The 14,531-nt window shown below is 39.5% G+C and overlaps 2 protein-coding genes across 6 annotated transcripts in view; one reads left to right on the forward strand and one right to left on the reverse strand.

Annotated features, from left to right (window-relative positions):
- Window positions 1-10,889, forward strand: part of aatf (apoptosis antagonizing transcription factor) — a 148,671-nt gene extending 137,782 nt beyond the window's left edge. The window contains exon 12 of the mRNA XM_039756722.1: window positions 8,892-10,889. Coding sequence (XP_039612656.1) covers window positions 8,892-8,973 — 82 coding nt within the window. The 3' untranslated portion in view covers window positions 8,974-10,889. The remainder of the gene's footprint in view (window positions 1-8,891) is intronic.
- The window catches only part of acaca (acetyl-CoA carboxylase alpha), a 187,890-nt gene continuing 183,710 nt past the window's right edge, over window positions 10,352-14,531 (reverse strand). For all 5 annotated transcript variants that reach the window (XM_039756717.1, XM_039756721.1, XM_039756718.1 and 2 more), the window contains one exon: window positions 10,352-12,759. In XM_039756717.1, the coding sequence (XP_039612651.1) occupies window positions 12,633-12,759 (127 nt within the window). In that variant the 3' untranslated portion in view covers window positions 10,352-12,632. The remainder of the gene's footprint in view (window positions 12,760-14,531) is intronic.

Genomic DNA, 14,531 nt, shown 5'->3' on the forward strand with positions numbered 1-14,531 from the left:
CAGTACCAATCCTGACTTCATAATAATATTCCCTCAATATCACTTACTATGTGCTTTTAACATTTATTTCATTTTCATTGCAGGCTTGAGACTTTGTTGAAAAAAATTACAATTCCCTATACTTATTTAAATTAAAAAAAAAATGTGAAAATCTCTTATGTTCAGTTTACTTACCCAGACTTCTAACTCCGCATATTAAGTAGTAGCAGTGAGTCACTTCGACCAACAACCCAAGACTGACTACTGCCAGCAATCCTAGGCGACATACCAGTGCACCTATTGGAGTTTTTCCACTATTTTCCGATCCTGTACTCAGACTTCACATCCTATGTAGAATTTTTCTAAATCTTTATTTAGCTCTCTCAGTTCAAGTAAGCAACTTGCTCAAACTGACCAGACTCGGTCCTTCTCCTGTTTCATTACAGTGATTCCACATTGTTAACATCCTTTCCTATACTCAAAGGTAAGAACTACCACACAGAGAAACAGTTTGTCGCTGCAGCCACTCTGGTTAAACGCCGTCACTGGTTCATTATTGTCTTTTCCTGATTCCTAAACTCCATCAAATCAAAATTACATTAATTATGTATGTTTATTTTATATAAGACTTAACTAATATATTACTGGGTGGGAGTTGAGTTCTACTTTAACTATACAGTATTATTTTTATATCCGTGTTTGTTGTGTATAATGTAGTGATGCTGTCATGAATTGTGAATTGTTTTGTTTAGTTCTGTGTACTTGTTTGTATACATCTGCATTATGCCTCACTGGAACTGTGACAGCCAATTCGAAACTTTTTGTTTTCTTTTGAATTTTCTTGCTTTATGGTCATTTCAGTGTGTGTTCAGACCATAGTGTGTGTGTGTGAATTTTTATTTATTTACTTATCTGTTTATGTATTTATTTACAGAGCTTCTGTAAAAAGCCACATTTCTCCCTGGGGACAAATAAATAAATACTCCCTGGCAACTGTGTTGCTGGCAGTAAAGCTCAAGTTTAGTTCAGTTCAGTTCAGATCATCCTAAACATTTCACGTGCTCTGGCAGTAGCCTCCTTTCCTAGTGTGTTACATTTTACCCCTTTGTGCACATTCTTCTTGGCCCTTGCATTCAACTAAACAAATCTAGTAATGTCTTGTCTTTGTAGCCTGTTAAGTGATTTTGACTATTAACACATTTATGTATTTTTGTTTGTCATGTGGTGTCAGTTTAGGGGGATTTTTGCACAAAAGTAATATTTCATTTAAACATACAGTGAAAGTGTACAGCCAATGTTGTCTTTGTGTCACTCCCTGCCAATGCGTGTTTAAATGTGTAAGCAAAAGTTTCCAGATGCATTAAAAGTTTGAAACTTTATATAATATTTACACATCTTGCTACTGTCAGTATAATTTTTTTTCTGGTTAAAGTTCATGCTCAAGATCAATCATTTCAGACATTAAACTAGTTATTTGTCAGCATCTATCTGAAGCAAGGTCATAAATTGAAATTTGTTGATTGCATTAAATATGGCAACTCCATGCATTTACGTATATTTCTTTTTTTTTCCTAGGCACATACATTCAATGAGCTTTTCTTGCCATCTCTGTTAAATTTTCATACTGATTATTCATCAAATTCTTACCATGCCTTGGCTCTGTTGTTTTTAGTAAAATCTATCAGTTCTTCCCTGCCTTGATTTTCAAATCCTGATTCGCTTTTTTCCACATAGGGTTGCAGGATCAAACTTAAGGCAGGAGCCCTCCTTGGATAGGTTGTCAGTCTTTCACCAGACATACACATGAACACTTACACTCTCATTTACTGTATATGGAAAGAGTTTAGCTGCAAATTAACATTTTATTGTGAACGGAGAGTATAGAAACCTAAGAAGCTTCGTATGGGCATTGGAGGCATTGAGACAACTCCACACCGGGACTGGTCCAATATTCCCAAGTGCTTTGAGAAAGAGAAGATAATAATAAAGTAACAGAAACATTTATCATTATAATTATTAATTGAAGCTGTGAGGGGTCATCGCTAGTGTCTGTGCTGCCCAGTTTACTTTTGTTCATCAGCTTTTATCTTTTTTTTTTTCTTTTCTACTTACCCAGAGTGTATCGTCCATTAAAATACGCTGTTTGACGCTTCAGTGCTGAACAATATGCCAGAGGTTGAACTGTAACTCTTTCAAGAGAACAGGTGTTTTTGCCAAGGACTTGCTACTATTCGCAGCTAAGGGCACAGCAGTGTAGAATACTGCCATCTAGTGGAAGAATGTGAGCAAACCTGTCAGTCGGATTACTCTGAGTAAAATATGTTTGTTTCTGTGCTTGAAACTTGACAGTTGCCCCAAGAGTTGAAATTAGTTAGATATTCTTGTATTTGTACATTTTGTCACATAATGTGGATGGCCTATCAACACAAGCTGCAGTGTTTCAGAGCTAACTTTGCTTAATTCTTATAATCCACCTCATCAGTCAAGTAGGTGACAAAATGGCAGGGCTGATAAGTTAGGAGTCTCTGCCTTGTGAGGTAAGCCTTAGAGCATAGTGAGCCTCCATGTTGTATGGGTTTAAACTTTGACTTTTCTAATTGATTATTGCAGGATCAGGGTAACGGACCAACTTTGGATGTTTCATTTTGTCTGGCTAGCAGTTTCATTTGCAAAGTATCCTTTCAAACCCCAAATGCTTTCATATTGGCTTGTACATGAACTGAATTTAACAAACGTTTTAATTACAACTCATAAGTACTCAGTACTGACCCGACAGCACCCAGTATCTTGGCTATCTTGGTACAGATCCCTAATTACTGCGCCTGGGTGATCTTTAGAATGTGACTAATACAAATTGCCGTGCTTCTTAAGTCACCTCTTCTGACTAATAAATTCATTCCTGTGGTTTATTCAGGGTGGGGCCTGATACAAATCATTGGCTCCCACTTGATCTCAATAGAAGACACCAGAGTTGATTATGCATAGCCTGAAGGGGCTGAAAGAGAGAAGTATTAAAATTTAGTCTTTTCCCCATGTGGCTGGCAAGAAGACAAGGTTAAACCTGCTGGATTGATGAGAGCTATGCTTGAACCAAAAGGACTGCTCATTTAGCCTGGCAAATTTGTGTTATTAAACTGTAATTATTAATTATTCTCTCTACCTAGTAATGTAAAATTTGCAATGCCTCTATTTTTACACTGGAAACAGAAGAGCATTTGAGAAATTAGTTAATCTGCTTGAGTGCTTAGCTTCTTGGTCATCGGAGGAGAAGCTGGACAGTTTCCACACAATGTAATAATCTGTTTGCCTTTTGAATTTACATCATCAACCATTGGTTTCTTGCCAAAATATTTGTGCGTATACATTCAGGATAATACATTACTCTTAACCTGAATTCCAGGTGTTGATTTTTCATTTTTTACTTTGCTGGTATGGCATGTGCACCTGACATCTAGATCTTGCAGCGCTTAGACAGCTAAATGTCTTCCTGTGTGCTCAGCCCCTGGTTCTTCATCAAATATCCAGCTTCCAGACCCTGCAGTGTTATATTTGGTACACTTAGATGAGATTTTTGACTAGCATGTACATTCTTGTTTTCATGAACTTGAAACAGACATGGGATTATATGAAGAATTTGTGGGTAATACTGGCATCGAAGCTAATCATTATCAAAAGATGACAATCCAGGTTGTAGAAACAACAAGTGAACAGATGTTTCACACTGTTGTGTGGCTGATCATTGACTTGACATTAGTTTACTGATCATGTCTTCGTATTCTAAAATATCAATTTCTTGCTGCTTGATCATCTGGAATCTTTAAATGTGTTTTTCCTTTCACAAGTCAGTCAGACTTCACAAAAAATTCTGCAGTGTCTTTTTTTTTAATATATAAGTGGATACAAGTTAAATAAACAGATCATTGGACTCTTCATGTATTCATCTATCATCTAGTTTATACATTTATGTTGTTATTTATTTATTATTAGCTAAAGTACATTAATGCCTTGCAGTGGGCTTAGAACATCATCCAGGGGGGTTTCCTGCCTTGTGTTTGTACTCCCCAGATAGGCTCAAGCCCCATGTAGCCTTTTCTTGGGTTAAGGGGGTTTGAGAATCTACAGCAGTACACAGTATGTACTTAAAATACAGTATACAGGTTAAATTTCATTAGAATGAAGTCCTCAGGACTGACAAAATAGTGTGTGTCCATCATTTGCACGGCTGATATAGTGCTGCCATTGCTTCTTCCTTCAGTGCGTTATTCTGGCTTTGCCGGCACACTGAGTTAGAATTAATTGGCAGTTCTTATTTACTGTCTGTATAAAGTATGTATCTATGCTTTTCACAATTTGAGAGGTTATAGACTGAATATGTTGAAGCAAGCATTCCAATGTAAATGAAACAAGCTGGCATCAGCTTACAGCAAGTCAGGGCAGCTGTTCATAAAGGAAGAATACAGTATCAACATTTGTGATACTCTGGAACCTTCTAGCTCATTCTCTTCCTTCTGAATCTATTAAAGCTCAGTGCTAAGTTGGAAAGAACTAATCATTAAATAAAGCAGAGCACTTTTGGAGAGACTTGACAGTATGGCCACTAGGCAGCACCACAAACCTTAGACGCAATTACAGTCAAGGGTTCAAATGCTGTGTTTTTTATTCTATTGCATTCTCCTGTAGATCTGTTTCCGCACAGCAAAGTAAATTATAGCCTTCCTCTTTCTCCTCCTCCATTCTGTGCCTCTTCCTTCTGACAATTGACTCCTTAAGGTGAGGCAGAGGGCTCCTTTTAGACTGGACCCAGGAATACTTCCAGTATCCAGACCTTGCCTGAAGGAAGCCCTTCTGTGTCAACCGGAAGGAGGGATGGTCCATACCTGCAGCACCCCATGTTGGCATCCATGGAACCGATCAAGACTGCCCCAGGGAACTATGATTCCCAGCATACCCTTTAAGTGCTACCCTTTTTAACGTATGGGGGGCTTATGCAGTTCAGAAAGGTTATCTCCCCCAGACCTTCCATTACTGTGGCTAACCGGCCGGGTAATGGCCTTCCATATGACATACCAGGAATGCAAGTCACTCAGGCTGGCACGTTATGCCAGCCTCCTGTTTAGGATAGGCAATGGTGTTCATCCCCAGCAGAACAGCAGTCCATCCATGTTGCCCATTACAAAAGTTAAATGTCAACAAGAAGCCACAGTTTTGACTCATGGTGGAAGTGACTGCATTGGCAGCAGGACTTAAACTGTTCTCCACCCAATCAGCAGGGTGCCAGCATTTATAATTATGCTGGGCAGCAATTGAGCATTATTCTGTCTGGGGGTACCTCAACTTAAAACAAGGCATATCCAGAAAAGCACTGGACATGCTGTTTTATATATGTGCAAAGGGGTCAGCTGGCACACCTGCTCCAGTCTCATTCTTTATGCCTGCATTTGCTGCATAATGGTACACCCTAGCACAATTTAAATAGAAAATTCTGTGATTAAAATAATCTTAAAGGAATAAACAGATGTGTCAGAAGATGGTTACAGCTGTGCCCTTCAATCTACTAGCTGCTCACACATTGACACGCTGGTAATCAGTGGAGCCACAGCTCCACAAGAAGGAACTGAGCACTAATCTGGACTACAAAATACCTGATATTAATTGGGACTCTCACCAGTGGGTCACTTTCATTGTATTTCAAGTATCGTCAAGTCCTGAAAGCCAATGAAACTGAAATTATACCCCGCCGGTGTCAGATTGATTGAATCCTTCTCCTCCTAGTGATGCAGCTCTTGTACATTCTGTGAAAATATTCAGGCCTGTATCCCTGAGACGAAGTCTGGGGCTGTGAATGCCAGAGAGAGTACAGCCCAGGCAGCACGCATGTGTGTCGGGGTCTGTTCACACCTGGCTCTTCTGTTTTGTACTTGCTGTTTGAAGGGCAGCAGAACTCAAATGGAGCTTTGTGCAGTTATAGACCACAAATCCAGCCCAGGTAAGAAATGGTGAAGAATCTTAGTGCTGGTGAGCATGGGAAGAGATCAAGTACCGTAATCTGTTTTTCACCATTTTGCATTTCAAGTGGGCGAGTGTTATGCTGGTGGGCCTAGTGCTGGCCCAGGCCAGTAGAGACCTTGAGGGTGCGGATTTATTTGTTCCAACCAGTTTACTTACTTAGAGTGCATTACCTGATGTTAACTGGAACTTTGCATTGGTCCTGCTGAAAAGGTTTCTGTTTAACATTTAATTTATCTGATATTCACAAGTTTTAAGGTACCTGAATGTATTTGTTATCTTTCTTATTAAGGGCTCGTTCTCATTCATTTTAAAATGTATCTTTTTCGTTTTGTACCAATGCATGCTAGTGATCACACCTTGTATGAGTGGATGAAACTGTTTTTGCTCAATAATAAATTGTTTTAAGTATCACATGAATATTTTTCATTCAAATAAAGAAGAGTAATAAGAGTGAACACACATTCACATATTCAATCAGTTCAGTTTGTTTTTATATAGCGCTCTTCTGTGAATGTACAGTGGATGCAGAGATACAAATAGAAATTTTAACATTACTAACACAAAAAGATACAAGTTTGTTCAAACAGACAGGGAGACAAAGCAGATTGAAACTGACTAACGCTATCAACTCCATTAATATTGCCCTTAATCTGTGGCCAACTGACAACATGAAAGGAAAAGGATGAAAGGAAAGGAAAACACAAACTCCAGCTAGTACAGTCCCTAGAGAAATTTAACCTCTGGGTACATCGGACATATTCACAGTCCTGGAGACCTTAGTCCACTGGTCACCAACCCACTCCTGGGCTTTCTACAACAGAGTTTGCTGCACAGGGTAAATGTGAGTGGACTTTAAATTCCTTGGTGTTAACCTTGAGCATAAGTCTGGCTTGGAATTTTATATAATTACTGTTAAGCCTGAGTCAGTCTCAGTGTGATGTTTAATATTCCGCTTTACAGTATTAAGCCTGAATAACAATCAAGACAGTATTCAGCTGCAATCTAGAGTGGTTAAAATAACAGTGTTCTTCAAATAGTTGTATGTGTTTTGCCATTTTAAGGTAACTCATCAATATTCATGAGTGGGGTGGAGCCTTCAACTTAAACACAATGGCATGTAAACGAGAAGCAGCACAGCCAGTTTTAGAAGAAACTGAAACTGAACCATTACTTCAGTGAAGCGATAATGATGACAATGTGAGTTGGTCATTAGACATTGGCACGAATAGTGAAACTGATGCTTACTGCACCATACAGCCAAACCACCATAATATGGCTGTCGAATTTGATAACCTGAAGGTTCACAATGGTGAAAAAAGGCAAAATGATTATGATCAAGTAGAAGGATAAGGTGTTAACACTGTAAGTATTGTTTAGGATGCAACTGTCAATATTTATGTCAAGGGAAATGTGGAAGTCATTAAGCCTTGCTGCTGTTGTAGCCTACAACGGCACAAGGGACGCAGTGATTGTGCAGATCAGACACTGACATTCCACACTCTCATGCTCAAACAAAAGAAAAAATATAAGAAGTGCCTAAAGAAATGCGCGTCTGCTGTTCTGATTGCAGCATATCACATAAAATGTGTACTAAGTCTGCAGCAGTACAGTGGTGGACAGTATTTATGTTGACATTTTGACAATTTCATATTTCTGTTACACGTAATGACATTTTGAAAAAATAAATCGTTTGTGGCTTGTTTTCTTCAGAGTGAATGTAACACTAAGGCAGTTAAGAACGTTCACATGTCTCCAGAGGTGACACAGTATTTGGTCCTGGGTCAGCACAGTCTTAGACTGAGACCAGCATTAGCGCACTGTTTCCCAATCTTTGTGGTTGTGGTGATGTCAGAGCAACGGTTGAGGAGGCCGTTCGCGATTGGGCACTTTGTGCCACTGTGAATCGAGCATGATCAAGGGTTTCATCTGCGCTCGGCCTCAGCTCTTCCGTATTAGAGGAATGGAGGAAGTTCCAGGGTCAGATGGTCTGTTGTACTAAAGTTCCCACCCCAGTTTTCAATTCCTTTGGAAGCTTTAGGATTAAATCAGATTTTTTTTTTAAGCGAAGATATTTTTGGTGCGTTGGTGGAGTGAAAAATGTATACTGAAATGACATGGACCACTTAGATTAAAAGTTTCCAAAATCTGTTACAGAATGCAGTGTAAATCTCATTATTTAAAGTTAAAAATAATTTGATCCTTATAAAGAGGTAAAGTGTACACATTACAAAAAGAAAAAGTATCATTTCGAATTGGTGACACAATAGTTGCATTGTGAACAACTGGTCAGAGTGAGATGTACATTTTCAGCAAGGGCCCATGATCTTACAATGTGCACATTACCTTTTGCTGGGAAAGCCTTTGCTAACAGAATGAGAATTTATAAAGGAGACTTTGCAGACCTCCAAACTACTGTGCCTTGTGTAAGGAAGGACTTTTCTTTTTCGTTTCTTTTTTTCTGCCAGACAAGTGAAACTGCCAGATGTCCAACCTGCTGGAGTTCCAATGACTTCATTGGTATTCTGGCGTCAGATCAGTACTAATTAACCCCACGCCATCAGGTGACTGTTTTGCAAGTAACCTTTGAACTTTTGCAGCACGACAAATGAGCAGTCTTTTAGCCATGGCGCTGTGGTTTTCAAACAGAATGTGTGCTTGAATGTGGTTGGCAGGGTTGATGGCCAGAGTGGCACATTATTTTAGACTCTTCTGTTGACTGCTGTAGTGGGGCTGCAGCTGGCATTTATCATTTTTTTGTAGATATAAAAAAGTGACCATCAATTGATGGCTAAAAAGTTTTTGTTCCCAGTTCCTGGCAGTGAGCTGTGCGTTTCCTGCTGATTTTTACTGTTGTCTGCTTTGCCGGGGCCTGCCTCACTGTTCTCTTTCTTCCCCCCACCCAGGATGGAGCTGTATAAATCATTATTTGGGAAAACGACACCAGCGACACATCCAGTGGACTTGCAGGCCACTTTCAAGCCCTGACAGCCTGGTTCACGAAGACCCAAGGTGTTTGTCTGATCACTTGGTTGCCACAGATCTTAAGTAAATGTGGATAAATAAGGACTTTTACTTTCATTTGTACCATCCTGTGGCAGCTCGGATTCACTTGAGATTATGTGAGTGGTGCACCTGCCGAACTTCAGTCTGGTGTGAGCTCAGTATGCAGCTTGAGGAACAACATCCCATATTGGCCAAGTCTTTAGGAGTGAACCAAGACAACTGCTGTTTACCTGCATGGCAGCAGAGGGCGGAGAGGACAGGACTACTTGTTCTGATGCTTTTTGTTATTCTCTCGATACTCCATGATGTTTTTCATTTCATTTTCAGCAACTAATTGATGTGCCACAAGATGCTCTTCACATATTGTCAATCATTATTTTGCCTTTATTTTGTTTGGTTGTTCAGAATGGTTCATGGGGTGGCTAGAAGCATTTGCCTGTTAGCTGGAACCGTTTATCTTTATTTTCCTTAGTCTTTGTGCATTTCTGACAAGCACATTTTTATTATTATTTCTCAAATGGTTCAGCCGTAAACCTTGGAAATGGCCAGCATCCGAGACTTGGAGATGCCGACACAGAAAACTGCCTGCTCAACAATCACCATAGCACATTAAAGTATTTTATAATATAATATAAAGTCTAGCGAGTGTAAGGCGCACACATTCTTAGGCATGTTGTGATTCTGTGCTTCTCTATTTTGAGACAAACAACTTCATTTTCTAGCATGTCTCTAATTAGCTGCAGAATTAGTGATGCTGACGTTCCTCCATAGATCACCAAGAGCCTCCAGGGAGGCCGGCGGAATAGAGCAAGTCGCGTTTCCAATTATTGTGTTGAATTGCTAATTTAGTTATTGTGCCTGCCGTAATTGTGGTGGGTATTGGCTGCTGCGGTTCAATTTGTTTTAAATATTTGTGGGGTGACGGATCAGTAATGGAGCTGACCTATCTGCATGCCACTATGAAGGAGACTAAAACAAAGCACAACCTACAAAGCCAAGCTGTCATTCAGCTCATTTTTAAGTTTGATCTCGCTCAGTCCCTCTCAGTACTGTTCAAGTTAAGAAGCTTGAAATTTCCCCAAAAGAAAAATATGACTTTGATCATGGGCAGCTTAAGAGTCCCCAGCTTTAGCATCTCGTTGATTGTTTCAAATGGTGCCTGCCTTAAAAACTGAAAAGGATGGAAGAAATCCATTTTGTCTGGGACAACCGTTTACCACGGAGTACCAAATCTGTCTAATTCTGAAGCCAGGTACATTTGGCACCTACTTTTGACTGTGAACTGAAGAAAATTCTCCACCTTGTTATGTAAGGCTGCTTTCTAGAAGTACACTTTATTAAAATAAACCACACAATCTCACCATTTTTATAACTACATTGTTTATTGACACATTATTGTCTGGTCATGACAAGTTAAATTACAGACAACAGCTCATTATACTGAGCATTCCATTACTTCTCTAATACAGTTGGTGTTTTCATCCAGAAACCCCAGCGCCGAGGATTTTGTTTTCACACAAGGCAGCATTTCTCTCATTTTCTTTACCTTTCCACAAAAAACATCAGACATGCATCCCATTGTAAATGCAGGGAGGAAGATGCTGCTGCCTTGATTTCTGCTATGGTGGAAGTACCATAAGGCATGGTATCTCAGCTTGTCTAACCGTCACAAGTGAAGAGCTTATTTATTATTTTATGACCTGCCACACCATCCCTTTCTTGGTTTTTGAAATGTCCCCCTCATTGCCCCAGTGCTGCGCTACATTGTCAGTTATCATCCCATTCGACTAGGACACCAAGAAGTGTTTCATAGGGCTAGATCTTACCTTGTTATCAACAACTTCTGTATGTTTTTTTGGAAGAACTAATGTTAATTAAACTCACATTTTGTATTTTAACAATGCACTTTTCTGTTGTTGACATATGATGCTAAACTGATTTAAACTTTCTTTTTTTGAAAACGTGCAGAGAGCAGTACATCATCTGTGACTAGGACGCTGGATTTGGAAACGCGTGTGCAGCTGTAAACCTGACCAAGTGCAATGCAACTTTGTACTTACTACCTTTAATGTCAGGTCATCTGCTGCAGTTTGATTACATTCTTTAAAAGAACTGCCGAATCATACTGTGAAATCCGTTTTTCATAAAAACCCTTAAAACCTTTTTATTCCTATCGTCCTTGGGCTTGCTTGGTACTCAGCAGCAGAGAAGGAGCGAATACTTTTCTATTACACTAATTAGGCTGCTTTGACGTTTTTAAAATAAGTTTATTTTGATATGATTTTTGCGGTTCTATTCAAACCTATGATAACCTTGTGAGAGGGGTTGCAGCCTGACTCTTCCTTTTCATTATTCCCCACTTCACAAGGTAGGAATGTGTTTTGTACACTTCAGAGAACTGAAATTCTTCAACAGCATACTGGCCTAAATTAAGGGGGACTTCTTTTACTTAGCTTACCTCTTCCTTCGCTCCTGATCAGGCCCTGGAAGTCTCTTTACCAGAGATACTAACTCTACCTTGTAGCTTGTTTCATTTTATTTATACTTCTACTTGGAGTGCAATTCACTCTTATGAGAGGACATGAGAAGACAATATAATGTTTAGAGGAGAGAAGGCTTCTGTCTTTTAAAGGCAGTCGAGGCTTGCTGGGATGTCCCTGTGACCCTGCAGGTTTAGAAGATGGATGGATGGATGGATGCCAAGACAGTTTGTCTGACATAAACTGGCTCTATTATGGCTTTACCAAAATATATTTTAAAATTAAAGAATGGCAATGCAGTATACAAGAAGTAAAAATAAAATATGATAAAACATACAGTATATGACCATAGTGAATGGGAATCCTGGGGTTCATCTCTTAATAGGCTCCAATAACACTGACTTTGTTTTTTGTCTTTAACATGACAGCTGCAGAGTGTTTAGGGGCTGTTTGCAGTTCCCTGTTACCACTCCACTCCACTCCACTGGGCAGTACTCAGATGACCAATGCCTGTTAGGTCACACACCATCATTTCTGCTCACTGTGCCAATCCTGGCCTCTGCGAGTGTCGACAGTGGATGGCTACAGCACACCCCCATGCTTAGTTTTAGCCAAATTATTCTAATTAGACGATTATGTAACTTATTTTTTTTGTTTTATTTTTTTCTGCTTGAAGCGGATGTCCAGGTGGGAACCATACGTAGGAACCCGCATTTTCCTTCTTTTGTTTGACAAGATCTTGTGAGTTTTGGGGTACTTTTGGCCTAGAGAGCTAAAGTAAAATGACAGCCTGCCTTTGTTGAAGTGGCACTTCCTATGCCAGTGAGGACTGAAGTCCAATCACGAGGACAGCATTCTCTCTAAACGGTGGAGCTTCATGGCCCACACCAACTGATCACATAATGCAGTGCAGGAATTCACTGACGTCCATCAAGTGTTTAAGGGCTCAGCCCCTACAGTTTAAAAGGCAGCCATATTCAAGTTGCACGAGAGGGCTTCTCTCCCACGTAAATTCTACAGTTATTCAACACCTTGGGCCTGCTCAGTTCTACATAGAAATCATTTTCTATGGTTTACACAAAAGGGGAAAAAGCAGGCTGTGTTAAAAGGGAAACATAATTTTAGTAACAGACAAATCAGTGCAAGTAGTAGTCATCAAGTCTATGTGGAAGATGGAGCATCCATGGTGGACAGGATCCGAACAATTTCAGCCCTTTGAGTAGAGGAGATGTGCTGTGTCATGTGAACAATTGAGTCCATTGCAACTTCAGGATTGGCTTGAACCAAGCTGAAAAGAGAAAATCAACAAACGAAATGCATCAAAGGACAAAGCAGTGATGAGGCGTGTTAAGAAAAAGCATTTGAACAGTTAGAACACCTAGCTTGCCAAACCCCATTTACCAAACTACTACAAAATATTGCAGAGATGTGAAGGTTCCCAAACCACTATTATCTACCACAATACTGGGAAATCTGTGCTTCCTTTTGCAAAGAAACATGTCATTAATTCACTGAGACGACAACAGGCGAGACTAGTGTAGGTGGCAGGACTCCATTTCTCGTACTTAGATAAACGATGCTGTCAGTGTGGTTTGCCATCTTATAACTAGGCTGATGTATGAACAGTAATGTATCCAATATTACAGAGGATAATATTTGTGTTACAGATTCCCATCTTAAGAGTTTTATATGTTAGAACTTTATACTTTTGCAATTTTCATCTTTATATCAGTAAACTAATCAGCCCAACTTAAATGTTTGTTTCTAATAAAACTTGTCAATGATAATGTTTCAATTTAAAATGCCCATGAAAACTGCACATTGCCTCTTCTCTCCAATCATCCACCAGCAAGTGCTCTTACCTCTGGGATCGAACCATCAGCGCTCTCCTGCAATGCAAACTGGCAATGGGCTGACAAGAAAACAAAAAAAACTATCTGCATGCTGGTGATCTAGAAACTCAACGGGTCGAAAGTTGGATACATATTTAGCAGAGCCTTCAAGCGGGCAGATATACAGCTAGAAATCCAGAGAGCTAGCTGTCTACAAAAAAAATGATCAGCACTGCCTTTTGAAAGTCACCTGTCAGCATGGACATCAACTCATTTTCTGTTCATGAAGAAATTCAACGATACATTTCAACAAACCTTGACATTGAAAACGGCCTAATGAGAAATGACAGTACGGCTACATTGGGGAAAGTAAATACAGAACAACAGGAAACTTAAACAGATGGCCTAATGTTTGGTTTGGTGGACATCAGTGTCCTTCCTGTTTAACAAAATTATGGACTAAATGTAACAGAAGAGAGCTAAAGAAATAATTGTTATATTACAAAAGCAATACACTTGCACCATTGGCACATCACTCCTAAATATGGCCACAATTGATTTGATGCATAAGAAATGCTTATGGAAAAGAGTGAATGGAACTTTAGCAGAAAGTGTAAAGGTGTGGAGAAGAGCCTGCTTTGTCATGTGACTTGAGCGGCAGTCAAAATAGAAATAGAAAATGGAAACTAACAAAAGGACCCACTCCCAGCTCTGACCGGTGCAACCCAGAACTGCTTTAAATAAAAATGGATGAATGACAGTAAGGGTCTTTCCTTATTTACACTAGTTTTCTTTAAGGGGTCATAAAATGGGTCTTCATAACACTACACTTGTGTTTCACAATTTTCTACTGTCCATGTGCAAAGGTCCTGCTAACGTATAAATATAAAGGACATGAAGGGAAAACGAATCATTTGTTTTTCTTTTCCTTTACAAATCCCAGTAATAAAAACCACACTGCTAGTAACGTTTGTGTCTCCTGATGAATCACAGTTGGCTCTTCTCAATTTGTTCCCACTTGGTTTTTTTGTCAATGCCAAAACTGCAACCCTGGTGTCGTTTTTCTGTTTCTTCCCAAGGCTTTGAACTTTGTAGAAGTGAGTTTTATTTAAAGCAGTTCTAAAGAAAATCACTAAAGCGGACCGTTAAGAGTGACATCACCAGGTACAACACCACAATGAGCCAACAAGAGAATGGGGTCATGCCAAGATCAATCACAAAGCAATGG

Source organism: Polypterus senegalus, chromosome 6, assembly GCF_016835505.1.
Source record: "Polypterus senegalus isolate Bchr_013 chromosome 6, ASM1683550v1, whole genome shotgun sequence".
Classification (NCBI taxonomy): domain Eukaryota; kingdom Metazoa; phylum Chordata; class Cladistia; order Polypteriformes; family Polypteridae; genus Polypterus; species Polypterus senegalus.